Source organism: Dermacentor andersoni, unplaced genomic scaffold (assembly GCF_023375885.2).
Source record: "Dermacentor andersoni unplaced genomic scaffold, qqDerAnde1_hic_scaffold ctg00000033.1, whole genome shotgun sequence".
Lineage (NCBI taxonomy): Eukaryota > Metazoa > Arthropoda > Arachnida > Ixodida > Ixodidae > Dermacentor > Dermacentor andersoni.
This window is the reverse complement of record NW_027314755.1, coordinates 3,541,806-3,567,650: the sequence shown is the minus strand read 5'-3', so window position 1 is coordinate 3,567,650 and position 25,845 is coordinate 3,541,806. Positions and strand designations below refer to the sequence as shown.

The 25,845-nt window shown below is 47.3% G+C and overlaps 1 protein-coding gene across 2 annotated transcripts in view; it reads right to left on the bottom strand.

The window, feature by feature from the left end:
- LOC126518117 (phosphoglucomutase-1-like) overlaps positions 1-25,845 on the bottom strand; it is a 68,511-nt gene that overhangs the window by 11,837 nt on the left and 30,829 nt on the right. For both annotated transcript variants that reach the window (XM_055064383.2, XM_055064384.2), the window contains exons 2-4: positions 11,593-11,638; positions 11,009-11,049; positions 7,836-7,887 (exon numbers count right to left, since the gene is read on the bottom strand). In XM_055064383.2, the coding sequence (XP_054920358.1) occupies positions 7,836-7,887; positions 11,009-11,049; positions 11,593-11,616 (117 nt within the window). In that variant the 5' untranslated portion in view covers positions 11,617-11,638. The remainder of the gene's footprint in view (positions 1-7,835; positions 7,888-11,008; positions 11,050-11,592; positions 11,639-25,845) is intronic.

Sequence of the window (25,845 nt, the reverse complement as noted above, 5' to 3'; positions counted from 1 at the left end):
TCAGTAAAGTCACAGTAGACTTAAACGTAAACACAGTAGAATGAGCACGTTCAGAGCTTCAAGGACGACTAGTTTTCCTTCAATACTTTGGACAGTGCTTTCCGAACCAGCAATCTTAGAGCCTAGTTCTTTTACAGTTGACATAGATTATCCTACCTGCTTTAACTTAACTTCTATTGCTCCCAATCGTTTTTGCATGGTTTTCTGTCCTTCGAGTAGCTGACGAACCAGTTACTCAGTAGTACCGGGCCCAGGGTTACACTCAACGTCCCCGCAGAGCATGCGAAAAACATTCCGTAAGTACAAAAATAATTTACACACACTGTGAGGGCACCCCAGGTCGACGAAACAACGATCGCTCGTTCTAATAGAGCCATATTTGTTACTAGCGTGCGTAAAAAGCAGGAATGGGTTCATCGTAATGTCGTTAGACTGCCAGCCGGTGTGCCCACTGAACGAATCCCAGACCGGCTGTTTCTTATGTAGGGTGAAGACGATGACGTCGAAGGGGGTGGTGTCGAGCTGTTCGTGTGGATTTGATGGGCCAGTTCTTATTCGCGGACTTCGTTCGAGTGTGCCGAGCCGAGCCGATTAGCGATTATTACCCCCCTCCCCCCGCAACCCGTATCGCTCTGGGGTAATCTGGTTTGAAAAAATCAGCCCGGTGCACTTGTGTTTGAACTAAGATACGACAAACAACTTATGAACGGCAGGGGCTACGTTTTTGACGCTTAAATGAAATGCGTGACAGAAAAACCGTCGCCGTGTCAACGCGCAAGGAACATAGTTCCTGCAGGTAATTTCACTTAGCGGAGCGAGAGGCAAAGTGGACAGACTTCACAACACCATGCGTCCATCTTTTTTACGAACATTAGAAGTGTGCCGAAGAAATATTTTTTTATTGTCCTCGGCGTTTGGACACTTGTTCTCCACACATTTTCGCCTTAACAGAAACATGGCTTTCGAACATTAATGATTCTCAAATCCTTGATGATGCCTATCGCTTCGCTACATATAGGGAGGATCGTGCTGTGCGCCATGGAGGCGACGTTTTACTTGCCATTTCTAACGACATTCCTTCTGCACGAATTTCTGTTGATACCGACCTCAAAATCGCCTGGGCTTCACTTAAATTGAACACCGGTAGCGGTTACAGGCGTATGCTACCAATCTCCTTCTTCCCCACCTACATTCGGTAGCGAATTGCATGATGTTTTTAATAACGTATCACCATGCTTTCCATCATCACCCCTTTATTTATTAGGTGACATTAGCCTTCCGAACATTAAATGGAACACTCAGCCTCCTTCATTACTGCCTTTTTCGTCTCGGGCAAACGAATGTTTAGATTTATGCTCCACTTCTTCCTTTTCGCAAGTGGTCAGTCAACCAACTGGGAATACTGCTGCCATCTCAAACACTCTCGACCTAGTACTTACCACCGAATCAAAACTAACTTTCAACATTACCGTCCTTCCGCCTTTAAGTGACCACTCTGCTATGCATTTTACCATCATTGCCAACCATCCGAAACATATCGGGAAAAAGAAAACAGTACTCGACTATAGAAGAGCAAACTTCGAGGCCATCAATGACAAATTACATCCGTTTCTTGACACATTCCTGATTAACTTTGATGACCGTTCTGTGCAAGCTAAGTGCGACACGTTTATTCATAAGGTAACTGAACTAATGAATAAATATGTTCACAGCCGTATCTTAACTACAAACCCACAAGCCCCTTGGTATAACACTCACATTAAACGACTTTCTAACCGTAAAAAGCGTATCTACCGCTCAGCTAAGTTGTCGTCACGTGCTTCGCGTTGGATGGCATACAAGGCGGCTTCTGACGAATATATTCAAGCGTTAAAACATGATAAACGTACTTTTTTTGCTGTCACTCTTCCATCTAGTCTTAAAACAAGCATTAAAAATTTTGGGCAATAATTAGACTTGTTTGTGATAACTTAATCTTATTAGACGACTCTACCGGCCAGCCTGTTCCTAAAAATGGTGCTGCAACTCACCTTAAGGAAGCCTTTCTGAACAATTTTTCGGAAGCTGTTAGTGAGCAACTTCTCGAGTTACGTGAATATGATTATCCAGTCATGTTCGCACTAATAGTTCATACAACGTGTGTTGCTAAACTTAGTGACAAAGTCGACTACAATTCTTCACGTGGCTTCGACTCAATTAACAATAGGTTCCTAAAGAACACTTCCGCATACAGTTCTATTATACTAACCAAACTTTTTCAACAGTCACTCAAAACATGCGCTTTACCTTATCTGTGGAAGGTTGGGAAGGTGATGTCGCCCCACAAATTTGTTAACAAAAACGTATCAACCAACTATCGCCCCATCTCGCTTACCAGCACGTGCTGCAAACTGTTAGAACACATTTTATTCGCAAATCTTGTCAACCTATTTGAAGATAACACATTTCTTTTACCTGAATAACATGGCTTTAGGAAATCGTACTCATGCGAGACAACTCGTATCCTTCACTCATCAGACGCATCGAACTTTCGATCGTTCATCATGCGCGGTCTGCATATTTTAAGGACTTCTCAAAAGCATTCAAGTCTGTCACACACGTCTAATTTACAAATTACCTCATTTGAATATTGATGCTAATCTTTTAAAATGGATCCAATCTTTTCTTGTTCATCGCTCCCAATACGTTACTGCTAACGGCTGCAATCCACCGGTGAGCTCAGTTGCTTCCGGAGTGCCCCAAGGATCGGTTCTCGGTTATTTGTTGTTCTTAATATATATTAACGACCTTAGTTCACAAGTAACTGCTAACATTATTTTCTTCGCGGATGACTGTGTCCTCTTTAGGGAATTAAGTACAGATTGTCATACTAACCGTCTTCAATCGGACCTTCATATAATATCTAACTGGTGCAGCTTTTGGCTAATGGAATTAAAAGTTCACAAGTGTAAAGCTATGCATGTATTTAGGACACCTAACGTCTCTCAAGTATACTATTTAATATACCTTCCTTCAGAACAGGTAACTTCCTACAAGTACTTAAGAATTCATATCACATACAACCTGACCTGGGCAACCCACATTAATAATATAGTGAACAATGCCTACCACGCTCTTGGTTACTTAAGGCGAAACTTCTTAAGGCTCCAACTCTGACATTATTGCGTTATAAGACATTGTCAACATCATCATCATCATCATCATCATCATCATCAGCCTGGTTACGCCCACTGCAGGGCAAAGGCCTCTCCTATACTTCTCGAACTACCTCGGTCCTGTGCTAATTGTGGCCGTGTTGTCCCTGCAAACTTCTTAATCTCATCCACCCACCTAACTTTATGCCACCCCCTGCTACGCTTCCCTTCCCTTGGAATTCAGTCGGTAACCCTTAATGACCATCGGTTATCTTCCCTCCTCATTACATGTCCTGCCCATGCCCATTTCTTTTTCTTGATTTCAACTAAGATGTCATTTACTCGTGTTTGTTCCCTCACCCAATCTGTTCTTTTCTTATCCCTTAACGTTACGCCCATCATTCTTCTTTCCATAGCTCGTTGCGTCGTCCTCAATTTAAGTAGAACCGTTTTCGTAAGCCTTCAGGTTTCTGCCCCGTAAGTGAGTACTGGTAAGACACAGCTGTTATACACTTCTCTTGAGGGATAATGGCAACCTGCTGTTCATGATCTGAGAATGCCTGCCAAACGCACCCCAGCCCTTTGTTATTCGTTTGATTATTTCAGTCTCATGATACGGATCTGCGGTCACTACCTGCCCTAAGTATATGTATTCCCTTACCACTTCCAGTGCCTCGCTACCTATCGTAAACTGCTGTTCTCTTCCGAGACTGTTGAAGATTACTTAAGTTTTCTGCAGATTAATTTTAGAACCACCCTTCTGCTTTGCCTCTCGAGGTCAGGGAGCATGCATTGCATTTGGTCCCCTGAGTTACTGAGCAGGGCAATACCATCAGGGAATCGCAAGTTACTACGGTATCCTCCATTAACTCTTATCCCAAATTCTTCCCAATCCAGGTCTCTGAATACCTCCTGTAAACACGCGCTGAAAAGCATTGGAGAGATCGTATCTCCCTGCCTGACATTGATACGCCTGAAATTAGAATACGCTACATCAGTCTGGGACTCTAATAGCCTTAACCTAGTTAGCGTATTAGAATTAGTTCGCAATAACGCTGCTTGTTTTATTCTTTGGAATTATATCAGAACTGCTAGCGTAATAGCCAAGAAAACTAGCCTTTCTCTTCATCTCTTGCAGCCCGGCGTAAAGTTTACCATTTATCGTTATTTCACAAGATTTTTCACCATACAACACTGCGCGATGTATTCATTCATACTGCACACTACGTATATCGCCACATCAATAATTCTTACAATGGTTCACGTCCCTTCTTGCAGCACAAATACATTTTCCAAGTCATTCGTACCTCGGGAGTCACTACAGTGGAGCCACCTTCCCGCAAGCATTGTATCCATCGGCAATAATTTCTTGTTTAGTGATGCCTTAACCAGCATCATTTGCTAGAAAGCGGTTTCATGTACTTGTACATCTTGTTCTTTTTTTTTGTAATAGCTGTTGTAACTGCTCATTGTATTACTAATGCATAATTTGTCAAATTGCATTTTTATGTTGTATTTTTTTCTCTTGTAGTACCTACTCTTTGAATTTACCTGTAACCCACTCCTCTCTGTAAAGCCTTCACAGGCCTTGAGGGCATAATAAATGAAATGAAACCAGGAATCTAATCCACTCCCATCAAAGGCCGAAGGTTGAATTCCCACCCAAAGACGTGGGTCTGAGTGCCTTAATTAACTGCAACCTACATAATACCTGTGCCATAATTAACATCGCCTTCATAACGCCAAAGGTCGTGGGTTTGACTCCCGCCCGATGTCCTGGGTTAGAGTACATTAATTAGCTATATATTATTTATTGGTCCCTATTAGCACCGTCCTTATTAACACCAAAGATCGTCAGTTCCAGTGCCTTTATTAACTCTATCCTTATTAACTGTGCTCTAATTAACAACACAGGTCGTGGTTTCGTAGCCTTAATTCTGATACTATGGCACACATTCACAATGGTGGTTCGCCAAGAAGCGGTACGTAATGGGTTCGGCTCCCATCAAAGGTCGAGGGTTTGTAGCCTTTTTGTACATCATGTGCTAACGCCGACAATGCGTGATTTTCCGCCTCATGAGCCAATTATTGCTATCGCATTAGAAATAATTTTTCACGACTTGGCATCGTACGCATTATTATATGATGTGCTTTGACATTAGCAATAACACAAAAATGCAGCCTACTCCTCTAATCAGAAATCTTAAGGTGCATTGCCATTTGAGTCTCTGATGTACTTGTGATGCCAATAAACATAAGGCGATGCATTTTTAATGAGTGTTTGATTTCACATGAAGTTATGAGAACAAAGAAAAACTGCGCAAAAAGAGGGCAAGACAGAGAAAGAACCACACCACACAGGCGCGCACAGGCGTCTACGCCTGTGTCGTGTGGTTCTTTCTCTGTCTTGTCCTTTTTTTGCGCACCTTTTCTTTGTTCTCATAATGTTATAACAACTAGCCCCTCACCGTACGCTTCTAGACTTCACATGAAGAATACATAACGCTCTCAGCAGAAACTCATTGTTCATCTTCGTAAGGGTGTGAATAAACATTGCCTGCTAGCGAGGACCTATCTAATGTTCCGGCATCGACCTGTTTGGCCGCTATAGACGTGACCGCAGGAAAACGGAAGCTGGTAAACGAATCCCATTCTACAGTACACAGGCTGCTTCGCGTGCTTAACAGTGCAGCCTCTCCTAGCAGTCTCTCTAGTCTTTTGATAAAGCTTTGACAGCTCAACCTACATCCTAACATTCTTCAATGGATTGAAGAATTTCTAATGAATCCATGGTAGAATGCATAAGCGCGACTGAACGAGGACGTAGCAAGAAACAGATTGACAGGCACAGTGCATTCTACGTCCTTGTTCAGTCACGCTTATGCACTGTACCATGGATTCTAACCAACTAGCCCGCCAACGTGTTTTAACCATCTAATGAATCGTTCTCAATCAGTATTTGTTTATAGCCACCTGTCTAACGCACTTCCGGTCACATCAGGCGAGCCGCAAGGAACTGTGCTCCGTCCTCTTTTATTCCTAATATACATTAACGATTTGCCCGGTCATGTTTCCTGCAGTATTAGAATGTTCGCCGACGGCTGTGTCGTTTACAACACTATTAGTAACGTTCATATTCAACTTACTCTTCAGGAAAATGTTAACAGCGCATTTAATTGGTGTGAGAACTGGCTAATGTCCCTCAATCCTACTAAATGCAATATTGTGTCCTTTTCTCATTGCCATAGTCTGCATCGCTTCCAGTATTCCATCGCTAACAACACAATTGGATTAGCACCATGTTAATAATAATAATAATAATAATAATAATAATAATAATAATAATAATAATACTTTATTGATGACTTGAGAAACATACAGTGGAAGAATCGGGCCTGCCAAAGCCACAGTGGGCTTGAACGGCAGTGCCTCGCAGACAGCGACAGAGCCATCAGTAACTCGTTATTAAACAACAGAGAAAAAAAAACACACACACACACTCACATGACAGGCTTCCAATCACGCATTCATGTGTCTAAGACCCTTTCTAAGACCATATTTCGTTTTCACATCTTGTATACTTTGAGGAAGTAGATTAAACATTGCTGGGACATAGTAGTTACGAAGTCTTCGACCATATCTCGTCTTACAGCATTTAAAGTATTATTATTATTATTATTATTATTATTATGCAAAGAGGTTGCTGTGAAAGTACTGGCCGATATAACCTTATAACCTTCATGTACACGAATGGTATATCTAGCCGGTCCTCCATCGAGCCATGCGTCAACGCAGTTACACTGCGTGGGTTACTGCTAAGAATAATTAATTGTTAGGCTTGCAAAAAAAGACAACGCACCTGAGTGCATTTTTTTTGTTGCGCTAATTTTAATCATCAGCAAGTGTTACTGTTAACTCGGGCCTACCGCTTTTTGGGCCACGTGTATAGAAATAGGTTTCGCAATGCAACACTGTTACGCGACCTCTATACATTTACTTCTTGTGATTATATCGAGGTGTCACGTGACACTGCGTTACTTCCTCAGAAGGTGTCGTGACTCCCATTAAGCAGCGCCCGTAGCAATGCGCACCCGGCTGATGATGATGAAACCTAATTACTATACCACTTCTTCCGTCTGTCTTCCACTGCACGAGCACTGCACGAGCCCTGCACGAACGTGCAGTGCTCGTGCAGTGCTCGTGCATTGAACACGTCCCTGAACTAAAGGACATCGTTAGGCAACTAAAGGAAATTGCTGCTGATACCAAAGAAATAAAGGAAGAACGTCTTGCAGAGAGTGCCCGGAACTCTCTTTGTTTTTAGAGTGCAATGCACTCGAGCTTCTAGATTAATTTTCCGTGGGGTACCTTATCGAACGCTTTGATAAAATTTAAAAAGAGCATATCAACTTGCCCTGACGACTCAAGTACTTCAGAGATTTTGAGTTGTTGTTTTGAGATTTGAGTTGTTGTTTTGAGATTGTTCTTTATTGAAACATATGTTCTGTGCATTGTATGGGTGATTCCAATGAATGTATGCACTGTTTGCTTCACTTTGCTGAGCGCTTCTAGGCTCCGGCTTACGTGGGTGTGAGCTATTGCATTTTTTGCTTGCTTACGGGGTTATCAGCCATTCGTTCTCTCACGCGACAGACAAATTTTTCGTTAGGAGGGCATAGAAAAGATTGGATATTTACTTACTAAAAGAGGTGATGCAGAAGTTCTATCAATTTGAATGCGATGAAGCCGAGAACTGCACATGAGACAAAAGGCATTACGTCAACAAGGTCAGCATTCTCAAATTGAAGCTGTGTGAACGTAACAATTACGAAGAGTCACCTATATAATTTTCAATCCCTGTCGAGTGCCAAATCACCTTTGTGGAAATCTCGCAAGGTATATTTCATGCAAAGATGTGGTTTTATTCGAGACAAAATTGGGAATGAGAGGTGCTCACAATATTTTCTCTAATTCAGGTTGTTCGTATGTGGCTTAATTAAATACTATGTGCTGCATCGGTGATCTCGACGCTCGAGATCTTCCTGTCACTGTCACGCTCTTGAGTCAGAGGGCCACTCTGCGAAATCGTGATGTTTCTGGAAATAATAAGGTACGTTTAATACTAGCGTGTAGGCTTATACCATTTCTACTGATAGTGTCGGCAGCAATACGGACAGACTTGGCTATTTCCGCCAGTACCTTATCACATAATTAATCTGCAGTGCATTTCGTTAACCATTCATTAATAATCTTAAAATGATACTTTGTTCACGTGCTTATTATATCTATATATATGTATGCATAAATTGAACTCAAACAGAAGCGACGCATTATCACAATGATACATGAACGCCACTTATTTGACCAACGACAAGTTCTTCAGCACGCAAGCCAGGGTTTCGGGCCGACGCCCGTCTTGTAGTGCACTAAGCGGCATGCTTACTTATGGAGCGTTCTACATCCTCACTGGGCCATATGGACGCTACCCAGCGAGAAAAAGAAAAGCGGCTCAACGATACACGACAGGCAGCGAAAGCCGCCAGGGCGACAGGGTGTACTGCCCAGATAGAATAAGAATGAATTCTGTAGTCCTACGCGCCAAAACCATGATTTTATTATGAGGCACGCCATAGTGGGGGACTCCGGATTAATTTTGACCACCAGGAGATGTTTACCGTACCCCCATTGCACGTGGCGCCGGTGTTTTTTGCATTTCGCCACCACTGAAATGCTGTCACCGCGGCCAGCATCTGATATCGCCCCCTCGTGCTTCGCAGCACAGCACTAGAACCGCAAAGCCATCGCTCCATGCAGAAGCGCCTGAACGAAACGCCACACAGCGTGGCGCCATTTCTTGAGGTAATGCAAAACCCGCGCCGCGGCGCTCGCGGGCTGCTGGCGTTCACCACTCATCGGCAAAAGATGGCAAGGAAGTGTGTATATGGTGCTCTGTAGCTGCCTTTTGAACGCTGCCATTGGAAATGACAAATAACAGTTCAGCACACTAGGACTTACAGCTTGAGCGATAGTGTGGACAAACACTAAGAACTCGGAAGGAATATTTATAATATATTGTTTGGGCAGTAACTAGCATTTGTAATGGGGTCCTGTATAAAGGGTTGGGGGCCAGAGACTGCATTTTTAATGTTTTGATTGCTTGCCCGGATGAACTCGTTTTGCTCTCGTTTGAATGCCCGGATATTCTCGTTTGAGTGCCCTGATAACAGCTCTGGCTTTTGGCTCAAAGTTACTCGGCGGCCACCAATAAAGGCAGCTAAACGCATATCGTGGTTTGAAAGACAATGCAAAAGCTTCACTGCTCCACCCCGAGACGTCGTATATCCTGTTGAGAGTGTGGATTTCTACTGTTGCAATCAAAACTTAAGGGGAAGTTCTAGCTCTGGGCCAACTTGAATTTACCTACTAAAATGCATGCATAACGCATAAATTTCCCTTGACAAGCCAATGGCATGAATGAAATAGAAGTCGCTGAATATAAGAATCATTCTCAAATTCAAGGAAATGTAGCAAGCCGTATTTTAGTTCAGCATCCCAAATCTTTTCCTTGGAATGCCGAACATTTGGAATATTCCATTATCAGGGCTATTTGGTGCGTGGTATCTGCTAAATATTCGAAAGTCTGCAAGAAAGCATACGTTCCACTATGAAAAAAGTGGCATGGAATTCGTGAACTTATTTACATATACATCTATAAATACACTGATGGCCACAATTATTACCCCAACGAGCATCATACATTGCCTTCACCCACCGTGGTGACATAGTGGCTGTAGCGTTGCGCTGCTAAGCCCGACGGCATGCACTCAATCGTGACCGCAGCGGATGCGTTCTGCTGGGGGTGAAATGCCAAAATGCCCACGTACCGTGCTTTGATTGCACGTTAAATAGCCCGAGGTAGTCAAAATTATACGTGAGCACACCACCACGGCGTGCCTCATAATCCTATTGCAGTTCTGGCACGTAAAACCCGAGAATGCAATTAACATCGTTTTCATCTTCACGAGTGGCGCAGTTGCACCCACCACAACGCTGTTTCTTTGCGTGATTTGGTGTTTTGATTTCGGCGTAGCTTGTGAGTGGTCTAGCTAGAAAGCATCGAAATCGCACGAAAATATTGTCGTCACTTTTGTAAAAGATGACCAAAGACTACAAGACATTACACACTAAACCAAGTAAAGTTACCACAATTTAACGGATCGAACTGAGTTGGGCAACATGTTCCTGCCTTCTTTCTTCACTATATTGCGCTGCCCCTTCAAGATGTTCAACCAGTACCAACTCGCACAAATGTCGATCCTTCTAAAGATTTATGTATTTGCATCACGATAACATGGCTTGAGATCAATTTGCAGGTTAGCATACATCTACACATGCCTGAATCTCGATGTCTGCTTTAAAAAAATTAATTGGGTTTTGCGGGCAAAAACCACTATCTGATTATGAGGCACGCCATAGTGGTGGACTCCAGATTGCCTTGTACCACTTGAGGTTCTTTAACGTGCACATAAATATATGTACAAGGGTGTCTTTGCACTTCGCCCCCATCGAAATGCGGCCGCTGTGGCCAGGATTTGATCCTGCAATGTCGTACTTAGCGGCCCAACACCATATCCACTAAGCAACCACAGCCAGTTCCAAATATCTGTGTCTTTGTTGTACATTGTCAATATCTCAATTGGAAACATGTAATACCCTCCCGCCAGCAACGGTACACCTGAAATACTAAAGCCACGGTGACTCAAAGCGATGCGTAGAACATATATAACATTAGGCTAGGTATTTAGCGGTCATTGTTTTGTTCCACTAACCATAGCCAACTACACAAATGAGTGCATAAACAAAATATAGCTTACTTATTGCTGCTACGGCCAGCATTGCCAGCTCTACTGTACGGCTGAAAAGAAAGAGAAAAGCGGTGTCATGACGGAAAAGCAAAACATTGTCTTCCTATTCAAGGTCTTGTCGATTGCATGTACTTATTAGGTGAGAATAAATAGAAGGTCTCGTATCGACTGTCACTCCGAAAAGATCACCCCTTCACCCTGACTGCCCGCCCAAACCTAAACTGGGCTTTGAAAGCTGTGCTCAACAAATAAAACTTCTTTATTTTAATATGTCTTTTTGTTACCATTGTCCAACAACTAGCTGTGATCTGAAGGATCACTCTGTTTCTGTTAAAAATTTATTTCCGAAGTTCCATGCAGTCGGTAAAACGAGCTTTGCCACGGATCAGCACTATTTATGAAGAAGAGGCGAATCTGTTCTGCAACTGACGGCGACAATTTCTTAGCTGTCGCCAACTCTCGTTTTTTAGTCAGTTATTGGTATTCAATTGTATATTTTACGTATGCTTCCTCTTGTTTGCATCTATCCCCGCAACACCATTGCAGAAGCAGCGTTATTTGCTCTCATGATGAAACAAGTTAGTGGACGCTACCAGTTTATGCTGAGAATGGCACATAGTAACTTCATGGTCTCTGCTCCTGCAAAAACAAAATATACGAAGATTAACTCATTACTACGGAAACTGAAACAAAATCACAGAACTGTTCAGTGACCGTAACGGCTACCGGCACACTGCATACAAACGCTTTATGCGGCCGCATTGACATGTAATTTGAGCCTTACGCCACACATAAATATGGCATCTGGTATAATACATTGCAAACCGTCCTCAGCAGTTGTGGTGGTTTTCAACAGCTTCGCTGGACATCCCACTTTGCCAGGCGGGACTAGCGATTCAATTTTTTGTACCCACAAACATATCCACCGTAGAAACAGTAGTGAACGCAAAATCATGCCCTCCCGCTGCATCGAGACATGGCAACAATCCAAGTGCGCGATTGCACTAAGCCTGCACTGCGCATGTCCACGCTGCACTGCGCATGTCCTCATTTTACCGCCCGCATCTAATCGAGAGGCATAATTGCCCTTTACCCAACTCTGCCATATAAAGCCGATCGGCTCCCGCACGGCCTTTCATGGGTTTCGCAGCACGACAACAATGGCGACAAACGCTGTGGGCACGGCGGCACTACTAGCATGCGGTGCACTAATCCCCTCAGCTTCGTTGTGCAGCTCGCCCTTGGTCTGTGTTTTCATGGCACCAAGAGCAGCATCGACCATCCCGGGATAACCTTTGTCACCCCACCGGTGAATGAAGCGGTCGTCCACGTGTGGGATACGCTGACATCATCAGACCTTCATCGACCAAGTCACCTTGAGACGGCAACATGCGCAGACTGTTCGGCGCATAAGCCGCTGCGAGCGCCACCACAAGAGTGGACAATATATATCCCGCACGGGCACTACATTGGCAGTGGGCACGGCGGCACTACTAGCATGCGGTGCACTAATCCCCTCATCTTCGTTGTGCAGGTGAGAAGGCCTTTTGGAAAATGCTTCCGCACTAGCAACCGTTTTTTGGTGGTGCTGCCGTGCCCGCAGCTATGTCACGGGGTGTTTGATACGGCTGTGTTTCTGTGGAAGTTGCTACTGTTATCGGGAGACGTCGAAACAAACCCCGGCCCTGAACTAAAGGACATCGTTAGGCAACTAAAAGAAATTGCTGCTGATACCAAAGAAATAAAGGAAGAACGCCTTGCAGATATAGGGACCAAATTAAATGCCATTGCACTTCTAGAAAATAAAGTACAATCTTGTCAGACCGAGATTTCCCGCATGTGTCGCGTAATAGAAACAATGGAACAAAGAATCGATGACGTTGAGAATAGAAGCAGGAGAGCTAACTTAATTGTTTATGGCATAAAGGAATCAGAAGAAGAAACAAGCGACAGTTTTGAGCAGATAGTTAGCGGAGATATCATACAAGATATCCTAGAGCTGGACTCTGCAGTTACCATAGAACGCATACACCGGTTGGGCAGACCGCCAACGAAAAAAGACTAGGCCGATAATTTTTAAACTTCTGTCGCGAAGCACTTTGAACAGTAAGCGTTCGCGACTAGAACGTTGGAGCAGCGAGAGGTAGTGTAGCCGACCGAGCACCGAAACAAGGTTGTTCTTTCTCGTCGTCGTTGTCTCTCTCCTAGCCACAGCCCCACTGCTCCCTATTTTACAGTACAGTTATCTCCCCCGCGGAGAAGGAAGCCGTCCCGGTGACCTACGGGTAGGACAGCACAGGCGGATCATAGTAGGGCTTGAGACGCTGGGCATGCACAATTTCGCGTCCACGACGGCGATGATCCAAAGGTAGCTCGAGGGGTTCCACAATATAGTTGACTGGAGACGTTTGTTCGATCACGCGGTATGGGCCTTGGTACTTCGACGCGAGTTTCGGTGACAGTCCAGTGGTAGAGGCTGGAACCCAAAGCCACACTAGCGAGCCAGGAGGATAGGATACAGGAGCATTGGAACTTTCTCGATGGTGCTTCTGGCGTTGCTGGTCTTCTGACGTAAATATACGGGAAAGCTTGCGACACTCTTCTGCGTGTGCAGCAGCTTCGGATAGGGTAGTTGTTTCCGTGGAGTCAGGGCGGTACGGAAGGATAGTATCCATTGTTGAAAAAGGTTAGCGTCCGTACAGGAGAAAGAAGGGCGAAAATCCCGTGGTAGTCTGCGTGGCGGTGTTGTAAGCGTAGGTCAGAAAAGGTAGAACATGGTCCCATTTGGTTTGGTCGGATGCAACGTACATGGCCAGCATGTCACCAAGAGTGCGATTAAAGCGCTCGGTCATGCCATTAGTCTGCGGATGATACGCAGCAGTGGTGCGATGAATGATGCGGCATTCTTTGAGGAGAGCCTCGATGACGTCGGAGAGGAAGACTCGGCCTCTGTCACTGAGTAATTCCCTGGGAGCTCCGTGGCGAAGGATGATGTGGCGCAGAAGAAGCCAGGCGACGTCACGTGCAGAAGCGCTGGACAAAGGGGAAGTTTCCGCATAGCGCATAAGATGGTCGATGGCCACGATTACCCAGCGATTGCCATCTGATGTGGTTGGCAGAGGTCCATAAATGTCGATGCCGACTCGATCAAAAGCACGTGCTGGGCAAGGCAAAGGCTGCAATGGGGCGGTTGAACGACGAGGGGGATCTTTACGGCGTTGGCAAACCAAACAGGAGCGGACATAATGATGGATGAATCGATACATCCCCCGCCAGTAGTAACGAAGACGTAGACGCGCGTATGTCTTCAGTACCCCTGCATGCGCGCACTGGGGATCGTCGTGGAACGCTGCGCAAATATCCGAACGCAAGTGTCGCGGGATGACAAGCAACCATTTGCGGCCGTCCGGGAGGTAGTTGCGACGGTACAGGAGCCCGTCGCGAATGGAGAAGTGATGTGCTTGGCGACGTAATGCGCGATTGTTAGTGGGTGTCGATGGGCTGGACAAAAAACGCAGCATGGACACAATCCATGGGTCTTTCTTCTGCTCCAGAAGAATGTCCGTGGCAGCAAGGGAAGACTCGGACAATGAGGCGTTCGGGAAGCTAGCCTCGTCTGTTAGTGGCGAACGAGACAAAGCATCCGCATCCGAATGTTTTCGGCCAGAACGATACAGTACGCGAATGTCATACTCCTAAAGTCGAAGGGCCCATCGAGCAAGACGACCGGATGGTTCTTTTAAGGATGACAGCCAGCACAGCGAATGGTGATCAGTTATGACATCAAACGGGCGGCCATAAAGATACGGACGGAATTTGGTTATGGCCCAAATTATAGCCAGGCACTCCTTTTCTGTGACAGAATAGCTCAATTCAGGTTTAGTGAGTGCACGACTGGCGAAGGCAGCGACGTACTCATCGAAGCCAGCCTTTCTCTGAGCGAGAACGGCCACAAGGCCAACGCCACTGGCATCCGTATGTATTTCAGTTGGAGCACTGGGGTCGAAATGGCGCAGGATTGGTGGTGACGTCAAGAGACGACACAGCTTTGTGAAGGCGGCATTGCAATTGTGACCAGGTTGAAAGGTTGTGGCCACCATGAAGAAGCTGCGTTAAAGGTGCTATTATAGTGGCAAAATTGCGGATGAAACGGCGAAAGTATGACGCTAATCCAATGAAGCTGCGCAGTTCTTTCAAAGTCGTTGGCCGGGGAAACTGGGCAACAGCTTGTAGTTTCGCCGGATCAGGCAGTACACCTTTTTTCGACACGACATGGCCGAGGATGACCAGCTGTCGGGCAGCGAAATGACACTTCTTCAAGTTAAGATGGAGGCCAGCATCGGCGATGCACTTTAGGACGCGTTCAAGTCGAAGTGGGAAGGGAAGTCCGGTGAATAGATAACGATGTCGTCCAGATAACACAGGCATATCTGCCATTTGAGGCCGTGCAAGATGTTGTCCATCATTCCTTCAAATGTGGCAGGCGCATTACACAGGCCAAATGGCATCACGGTGAATTCAAATAAACCGTCAGGTGTGATGAAGGCCGTTTTCGGACGGTCTGACTCAGCCACTGGCACTTGCCAGTACCCGGATCGTAAGTCTAAGGATGAGTAGAATTCAGCGCCTTGGAGGCAGTCTAGCTCGTCCTCAATACGGGGTAGCGGATAAACGTCCTTGCGTGTGATCTTATTAAGTCGCCGGTAGTCCACGCAAAAGCGAATTGTGCCATCTTTCTTTTTTACCAGCACTACAGGAGAAGCCCAGGGACTGTGCGAAGGTTGTATGACACCGCGTTGGAGCATGTCTGCAACTTGCTCAGCGATCACGCTACGCTCCGTGGCGGATACACGATACGGCCTGTGGCGTAAAGGCGCATGGTTCCCGGGGTCGATGTGATGGACAACAGTGGAAGTACGGCCTAAGCGAGATTGTTGTAGGTCGAATGACGTGCGAAAGCGGTCTAGAAGATGGACGATCTGGGCGTGCTGCGCTGGAGTGAGGTTGGGATCAATACTCTGGTAAAATGTTGGGTCACATGGCGGCGTGGGAGGAGAAACTTGAAGGGCCAGAGCGTCAACCGGAGGAGAAGCCGGGTCGTCAGGCACATCGTAAAGGAAGCTTGGTTCGATTTCGTCGGCATAACCAAGACACTCATTGTGGAGCAGCCTAGCAGGGCAAGGAAACAGGTTCGATACATAAAGTGCGCTCGAACCTTGTCGAATGGCAAGAAGGGCAAAAGGAAGCAAGAAAGGATGGCGGCGAGCAACAAGCTTAGAAGGCGTGAAAAGAACTGTGGAGTCGGAAAACCCAACGCAGGAAACGGGTACAAGTGCGGCAGAGTATGGAGGAATCTCGGTGTCGGCGGTGAAGAACACACGACAAGAAGTGTCATCAGTATCTTCAAAAACGTTGGTGCCGAATGGCGACAGCGCGAGTTCAGCACGGGCACAATCTATAACGGCATGATGAGAGGACAGAAATCCCAGCCTAAAATCATGGCATGGGAGCAGCGAGGCAGAACAACGAACTCAATATGGTATAAAGCGCCGCTTATAACAACACGCACGGTACACTTCCCTAAGGGTTCAATCGGCACAGCGCTTGCTATACGTAATGAAATGGCTGAATAAGACGTCGCGACTTTTCTAAGGGTAAGACGAAGCTGGTCAGAAATCACTAATATTGCGGCTCCCGTGTCTACAAGCGCATGAACGGCAATGTCTTCTGCATAAACTTCAAGGACGTTCGCAGGAAATAAATGAGGTTTTGAGGAGTTCGCTGAGATCGCAGTTCTTGCCTCCGGAACTGCGGTCCTTAGTTTTCCTCTCGGATAGCTTCAGGACGACGGATAAGCGGCGACAGAGAACGCCGACGGGGAGACGGAGACCGACGGGTATTGAAGGGTCGGGAAAGAGGAGACGAGGCTTCGAAGGGCTGAGCGGCAGTAGCAGAACGGGACGGAGAGTCGAAACGGTTACTTTGTGCCCTCGGAGAATCCGAAGGATACCATCCACGCCGGCGGCAAAGCCGTGCTACATGCCCAGGTAAGCCACACGAATAACAGATAGGCCGATTGTCATGGGTGCGCCATAGATTGAGAACAGCGGGCGTAGACTGTTGGAAATATCGGCGAGGTGGGCGGACGGGCTGCTGTGGCGGCCAGTAGCTGCTTGGGGGGGGCAGGCGAATATATTGCAGCTGCTTGCGGAGGTGAGGGAAAGGCGCTGGTAAATCTGGGTTGATTACCTGCAGAAGGAGGCCTTGGATTGGCGACAACGGCAGCGTACGTAAGTGGCACAGGCATAGGAGGCGGTTGATGAGCAAGTGGTACTTCGTTAGCGACTTGTTCTTGTATCAGGTGACGGAGATCTGGAGACAAGCGCGGCTCTGAGGCTGGAGCGACGGGCAGAAGAGAGAGTTGGCGCGCCATTTCTTCTCGTACAAATTGCTTGATTCTGCCGAAAATTTCGGAACTGCAAGGAGTAGAAGTGACACCATCACTCAGAGCTGAAAGCGCGACGTCCGGAGCGAGAGCTCGGCGCGTAGAAAGCCGCTGTTTGCGCAGCTCCTCATAGCTCTGGCAAAGCGTTATGATGTCGTTGATCGTCTGAGGATTCCTTGCCAAGAGCATCTGGAAGGCGTCGTCTTCTATGCCTTTCAATATGTTCTTGACCTTGTTATCTTCGGTCATATCTGGGTCTATACGCCGGCAGATGTCGACTACATCTTCAATGTAGCTTGTAAAAGTTTCGCCCTTTTGTTGGGCACGACAGCGAAGCTGTTGTTCAGCCCGAAGTTTGCGCACAGCAGGGCGACCAAATACTTCTTTAAGTGCCGTTCGGAATGCTGACCAGGTGGAAAAATCAGCCTCATGGTTGCGGAACCAAAGATGGGCGACCCCGGAAAGGTAGAATGGGACGTAGCCAAGCCTGTCAGCTTCAGACCATTTGTTGTGGGCACTCACTCGGTTGTATGACGACAGCCAGTCCTCTACGTCATGATCGTCAGTTCCATTGAATATGGGAGGATCCCGTTGGCGTGGCGCACCAGGACAGACGACTGGAGGCGGTGCCATGGGTGGCGCGGTAGGGCTAGTCTCCTCAGGCATAGGAGATGTGACAGGGATCGTCCGGCTTCGGAGTTCCAGATTGGCAATAGCTCCAGCACCTTCCACCAAATGTCGCGAAGCACTTTGAACAGTAAGCGTTCGCGACTAGAACGTTGGAGCAGCGAGAGGTAGTGTAGCCGACCGAGCACCGAAACAAGGTTGTTCTTTCTCGTCGTCGTTGTCTCTCTCCTAGCCACAGCCCCACTGCTCCCTATTTTACAGCACACTTCTAAATTCCCGCGACAAATCGGCAATATTGAAGAAAGGTTTTAAACTGAAAGGTTCAAAATTTGCCATCGGGGAAGATTTTTCTCCTAAAATACGAGACATTAGAAAGAAACTGGAATAGTGCCAAAGAAAATCGCGACAAACACGACAAAGTCTCCCTTGCCTTCCACAAACTGTACATTAACAGTCGCGCCTTTGTTTGGGACGAAGAAACCAATGACAAAGTACCCCTTAAAGAAAACGAAGCGGAATCAAGCAAAATAAACGGCCGGCCAATGACGCGGAGAAGAGCTCGATAAGACAACTAACAATCATAAATGTAAATGCAAGAAGCTTACTAAACAAAATAGAATCTTTCGAAAACCTGTTAACTGATCGCGAACCTGATATAGTCGCCGTCACGGAAACGTGGCTTTCACCGGATGTTTCCAACCAGGAAATCATTCCACCTAACTATTCAGTCATTCGAAAAGATCGGAGTTCCCGTGGTGGTGGCGTGGCTCTTGTGATTAAGAAAAACCTTCCATTTGTTTTACTGCCAGATGTGTCAGGTGCTGAAAGCGTGTTTTGCAGGATTCTTTGTAACAGTACTACTATTTGTGTGAGTTGCTTCTATAGAAGCCCCTCTTCGGGTGATGAGAGCATTTCTGCCATTCATGAGTTTCTACACCGATATGCTAACAACTCTAGAATCATCCTTATGGGAGACTTTAACCTTCCAGACGTAGACTAGATAACTATGCATCAGACATCATCTTCTTCAGAAATTCTGTTTGACCTAATGTTATTATTTAACCTTCACCAAATAATCCTAGAGCCGACGCGTAAGCAAGGTTCCGCAAACAATATCCTTGACCTTATACTAATCAGCGATCATTTTTCAGGGCACCAAGCACAGACAGAAATTATTGAAGGCATTTCAGATCACAACATACCGCTATGCTTGTTGCCTCTGGACTGCTCATTAAGAACGCCTTGTAATACGTCTATAGTACCCAGCTTCGAGAAGGCGGATGACGCCAGCATACTAACCCACCTTGCGCACGAATTTCAAGCTTTTACTTAAATAACCTCCGACCCGTGAATCGATGTAAACACAGCCTGGATTCATTTTAAGAATATGGTTTGCTACTGCGTGACTAACTATGTTCCGTTAAAAAACAAGCGATCCCACACATTCCCATTACGGCATGAATAGATAAGCTGACAAAGAGCGTATGAGGACGATGACGTGAAGCCGACAGCAAGACGATGGTCGGATTGCGAAGCAGGGATGACGACAATATGGCAAGCATAGCGGCATCCCGACGACGGTATGTCAACGAATGCGTGACAATGAATGTGTCACAGTGCAATGAAATGACAGCCTATGATCACGATTGAGCGTAGATAGCATGATTACGGTGGCGAGATGACTAAAGGAAGTTTCAAAGGCGTTTGTTTAAATTAAGAGCGGGGTCAAGTACACAGCCAAGCAGACAGACAGACTGAGTGCGCGAGAGATTGGCTCAAGTAGGCTAATAATGCTAACTGCATTACAAAATGTATCACCCACCCGACACTATAGCCGGAGGCCCCCGCCGTGCTTGCTCAGTGGCTATGGCGGTGGGGCTGAGTACGAGGTCCCGGGATCGAATCCCGGCCACGGCGGTCGCATTTCGATGAAGGCGAAATGCGACAACCTCGGGTGGTCGACATTTCTGCAGTCCTCCACTACGGCGTGCCTCGTAATCAAAAAGTGGTTTTGGCACGGAAAACCCCACAATTAATTGTTTTATAGCCGAAGTTACAACGGAAGCCCACACAAACTTCGTCCTTGTCCGAGTATCAAACGCTGCGCTGATATGTCTGCCTGTTTACAGTTGTCAACCAACTTGACCACGGTACGTGATCGAGTACCCTCCTGGATAGCTCAGACGACAGAGGAACCGGCCCGGAAAGGCACTCGACGGCCTTCGAGTCTCGCGCCAGGATGAATGTTTCTTCGACAGCGAAGCTTTCTTTCTGGAAAACCAGTAAAAGTTTCTTATACATGATCGGCTTATGTCGTGTGGAGACAATTTTCGTTTTTTTAGATAGTTTGGAGAACAATAAGGGCTGGTATATAACAAGTACAGCGTTGTTACACTTACAACGTTGCAAATGCTTCGGTTACGATATCTTAAGATAGCGGTCATCGTTGTTACACTTACAACGTTACAAATGTTTCGGTTGCGCTATTTTAAGACAGTGGTCTGCCCCACACAAACGAAATTACCACAAAGCCTGCTCGGCGGAAAACATCGATAACCAACGCAAGAATCATTAGCGCTTCTTCCAGTCACCATATTAAGTCGCAGTTTCGCCCGAAAGGCAACTCGATTGCGATAGCAAATTATTAGGCAGCAATATATGAAGTAAGGGCAGTTGTATTAGCGGTCGTGGGCGCTTAACAAAATTAACCAGCATGGTGCCACGCGCGCACCGACAAACATGAACTAATCTCATTGGATGGCCGCGGGCAATCGCTATCGAAACACTGGGATGAGTAAGAGCGGCAGCGACGGTAGCGAGCGATCTGCCTTTCGTGCTGCCTCTCGCTCCAATGCGAACTAAGCGCCGAGAACATAGCGCACACGGAGCTCCTCGTTACGCCTAAAGTCTGTATCCGCCGCGGGTCACCTTGAAGGCAGGGCCCAGAGCGGCAGGAATCAGGCGCGCCATTTACGGAACATTACGACGACAACGACGGTGACGGCGAAGCCGAGGCCTACGACAGAAACGGGCTAGTGGTATCGATATAACTGTTATCACAATAACAAATGCACTCCGAAGAGTCTGGTATCATGGCTGTGTAGACAAAGTTGGCTTTGCGTAGAGGACACTTCATAGTGCGACGCAGCGTGGGCGTGAACCAGCGTCGGCGGAGATTGGCGACGCCGGCCGGTAAAATGTAAAAGTGTTCCAATCTGTTTTTTTTTATTACAAACCGGCCAGAGCCCTCCGTGATGGGTCAAAATGGCTCGGGCTCTGCCCATGTGGCCGTGGAGGCCACCCACGTGGGCTGGACAGGTTCGTCACGTTACGGTGGAGAGAAAAACCGAAAACCCCATATTTACCTACAGTCCACCGCGTACACCGCGCCGGGTAGCTAGACGCATGTGCATTTTACACTAAAGTAGGGGTCTCGGGATGATAAGCAACCTCGAGCTCGCTGCAATGTGCAGAGAGAAAGTGATCTCAAAGAAGGAATTAATGCTATAGATTGTGCGCAATGTGCAGGGGAACGCGCCATCACCAGCGGCGAGACCATTTTCCTTCTTCCACTGGTGAGACGCGGCCACGATGCATTCTAGGTGATGAGGCCGGTGCGGAATGCTGCCTGCCGCATGTCGCGAACACCAACGGACGCCGGATTAACGTACGCCGGATACGTCGGCCACGCGTCGCGTCGGACTTTAGAGCGCGGCGCTTTCACTGGCGTGGCGTCTACGTGCCGATAGTGGATGCGTGTGAACGCTGTATTATCTAAACGTCGGGCTGTAAACTGGCCTTACCAGTCCCCTATCATACGAAACATAGAACACGTACAGGCGCCGAAATCTTAAACTGGTGTGCGCGAGCGGCGACTTTTCCGTTCGTCTGCGCCGTATGACGGAACCAGGCTAGAAACAGTCCGAGGCTAAGCTCATGCGGACGAAGCGCGCTCAGCTGGGCCCATCGTCTGCTAGACTGTTTCCAGCCTCGCCCCGTCATACGGAAAAGTCGCCGCTCGCGCACGCCAGTCAATGATTTGGGCCCCTAAGGCGCGCTCACACTAGCGGGAGACTTCCCGCAGCGGCACAGCGTCAACGTCGATGCTGCGTCGCGGCTGCTCGGAATGACGATCAAACTGCGCGCGTTTTCTCGCTGCGGTTGTCTTGGAATGTAGAGAGAGGAGGCGTTGAGGGAGGACCCTAACGAGCAGAGAGGGAAGGGGATAATCATGTGACACCAGATTTCCTACGTGGTCGTCTTGACCGTCTGCTAGCTCTCCTCGCGTCACGAGACGGTCATTAAGGCCCAACCACACGCAGCCCGGGATACGCGTCTCGCTACGCGTACACGTAAGCGTACGCGTCTGCGTGCGCGTACGCCGGTGATGAAGGGAAGGGCATCCAGCCACACGATACGCGCACACGTGCGCGCTTTGCTACGCGTAGCACAGGGCTGACAGACCAGCGGCCCAGCGATGGCGGAAACGGTCGTCTTTGGCTTTGAGAAAAGTTTATCTTTAATTTCATTATGGCTAGCAATTTTTATTAAATTTATCAATGTTAGAGCTAGTACATTGTTTTTAAGTTTAGAAATGCACGCTGTTCGCATCTATACATCCTTATGGCAAGAAAAGCTACATCAATTATCAACATCACGCGCGATAGCGTCTGCTTGCTCACAACTGCAGCTGACATCTGCGCGCGACCACGCATGACGTTGCTCCCGAGCTCTTGCTTAGCCGCTTGCTTCGCCGGCATCAGCGTTCTCTCCCCGCAATGTACCACATGAGAAAGAAGCTTTTGCTGCTGTTGCTCTTGCAAAGGCGGCGGGAGCGCAGAGAGCGTCTGCGGCCTCTGCGGCGACGTTGGTGGGTCCGGCCAGTCTTTCAACTGCGTAAAGAAGAAGGACTTTACGGCTGTGAGTAACTTCTTTCCTTTCGATGGGGACGCTCCAAGCATCTGAGAGCAGTGAGTACCCGATCGCATCACGCTCCGTTTTTAAAATGTTATCATGCGGAAATCTTGCTGAACACTACCAATATCTTATATCATCGTGTTCGTAAAGTCACAAGGTTTCCGAGGATACCGAATTCTTGGACGTACGACGACTTCACGAAGAACTATCGTCACCAGAAGATTCGACGCACATGTGGAAGTACTAGCGCTAGTCGACATTGGCCAGCGACGCGGCGCGGGAAGACTCTCACCTGTGCCGGGTGCGGTGCTTGTGTGCGCTCGCAGGACTCCAATCAACATTTTACGGCCTCTACGGAGTTTTCCTAACGCCAAGAAAGTCGAAGGTGAGCCGTTCCCCCCTCTTTTCAGACTTTTGAGTGGGAAAAGACTCACGTTTTGACGGAAAAGCCCAAGCCTAGGATTAGGTTTACTGCTGCGGACGGCCGCGGTCGATCCTTTTCCTTTGGTAACCGAGCATGCCGGACAGTGCTTAACAATTCTCAAGTCCATATGGACGTAGATGAGCCGATTCCGGGCCCCTCTCGGGCGTCAGACCTTCAACCAAATGAAGCGGGGGACATCCTGCAACATGTAACCTCAAATAATGAGGCACGGGGAAATAGCGACGCGTCTCTCGAGAACGCCGAGGATGTCTCAGCGTCTCAAACATGGACGGAGGACGGGTGGCACACCGTTCTATCACGTCGCAAGAAAAAGAACTGTAAGAAAAGCGAAAAGGAACCAGAAGAGGGAACCGAAATGAATATCAAGAAATTCGAGGGTGACTCGACAAAACATAGAGAGAGCCAGGCTAACAGCAACTTCCGACGTAGGAAAGGCCGTGGACCTCCGCCTCTCGCGAAGGATGACATCAAGGTCATTTTGAGGCCACACAAGGGCCTCATGGTTAAAGATCTGCTTTGATCGGAGCTCACTGTGGCAGTGATAGAGGCCTGCCAAAATACCTTTGGAGGCAGCAGTTTTTTGCTGCGGATCCATCCCGGATCCAATATTGTCATATTATCAACACCACACGAACAAGTGGCGGGAAGGCTGCGCGAAATCAGACAACTAAAAATCAGGGGGCAACTTCACTCCTTCAATGCATATGTGGCAGACCCAGAAGATGTTCTGCGAGGCATTGTTCACGGGTTAGCACCCGGAACACCTCAGGCGGAACTAATGGAGAACCTACGGATCCGCACTCAAGGTGTGAAGATTGAAAGAGCCCGCATTCTGGGCTCGACCAAATCGGCGATAGTGACTTTCACCGGAAAGGTGCTTCCAAGGTGTGTGTACTTTATGGGAGCGGAAGCGATCTGCTACCCATACAAACCCAAAATACAGGTTTGCAAAATATGCCGTTCAACGGGTCATCGTGCCGATGTGTGCCCAACACCCGATATCAGCATGTGTTCCAAATGTGGGGCAACTGAACCTAATCAGGGGCACGAGTGCTCACCAAAGTGTGCCATCTGTGGCGACGAACATGCGACGGGCGACAGTTCATGCCGAAAGAAGCTAAAGAACATCGCCCCCCGAACGTCTAGAATCGAGCAGCCTCGACGGAAATCGGAGTGGGTTAATTCGAAAAAGGACTTCCCCGAACTCGAGCAACAAAGGCACCCCCGATGGTTCAGCTCGGAAAGGGAGGAATCAATGGGTCAAAGGAAGTCCCGATCAAGATCACGATCAGGATCAAGACCAACATCGAGGGCACGCCAAACCAAAGCCAACAAACCCGAGGACAACCCTTGGAAAACAAACCTCAAGAATACCTCGACCAACGAAAACGACAAGAAGACGTCCCCCCAGACCGGAACCGGAGCAGAAGAAGCAGCTGCAAACCGACCAAACAATCAGGTGAGCTTGGCGGGGGTCGTGTCTCCCAGTGCTCCAATAACAGACAATCAACAATATAGAAAAATAATTGATGAAAACAAAAGACTAACGCAAGAAATTAAACAGCTTAAGATCCAAATGGAGGCAGAGCGCCAAGAATTCCACTTGGCAATCTCCTCATTGCAAAAGAAGTTCGAAAACACAGTTAAAACGCTGCAGGCCTCTGGCTCGGCGGTCAACCCTAACGGGCAGGAGTCACAAATACATCCCACCCAAGAAAAGGAAATGGAACTAGGCGGAGGAAGAGGTGATGAGCTTCTTGGCATCCCCACGCACACGAACAACCTTATAAAACAAATCCAGAACCAAGTCCAAGAAAATAGGAGTAGCATTGCGAATCTCCACGACCTTTTAACAAATTTCATGTCAGACATAAGATCACTCATCGGCGAGGAATTAAGAATCCAGAAGCAATATGTAAACGAGACTGTGGGGGGCTTGCAGAGAGCAATTAATAAGCGTCCTCTCGCTACCCAATCACCCATAAAACATCAAAGGCGGGTCGGGACGACGCGGAGGCTCTCGTACATCATGGCTCAAACTAAATTGAAAAGTGCGGAACAATTAGAGATTTGGCAATGGAATTGCCGCACTTTTCACAAGCGCGCAGCCGCACTCAAAAATTATATAAACGGTGCACCAATCCGACCAGATGTAATATGCCTGCAGGAAATTGGCCCCAAAGTGGTCAAGCTGCAGGGATATTACACCCTGCAAAATTCAAATTATCCCCGCGTTGCCACCCTGGTGAGCAGGACTATCGCGGCCAAAGCAGAACAGATAGAAAATATTCCGATCAATCATCAGATAATAAGCTTATTCCCTCTAAAAAGAGGCAAGGCAAGAACTGTAATACTAAATTTGTACAGTCCCCCCAAAAACAGGAATGAAGATTTTAGCGAACTCCTTGCGGA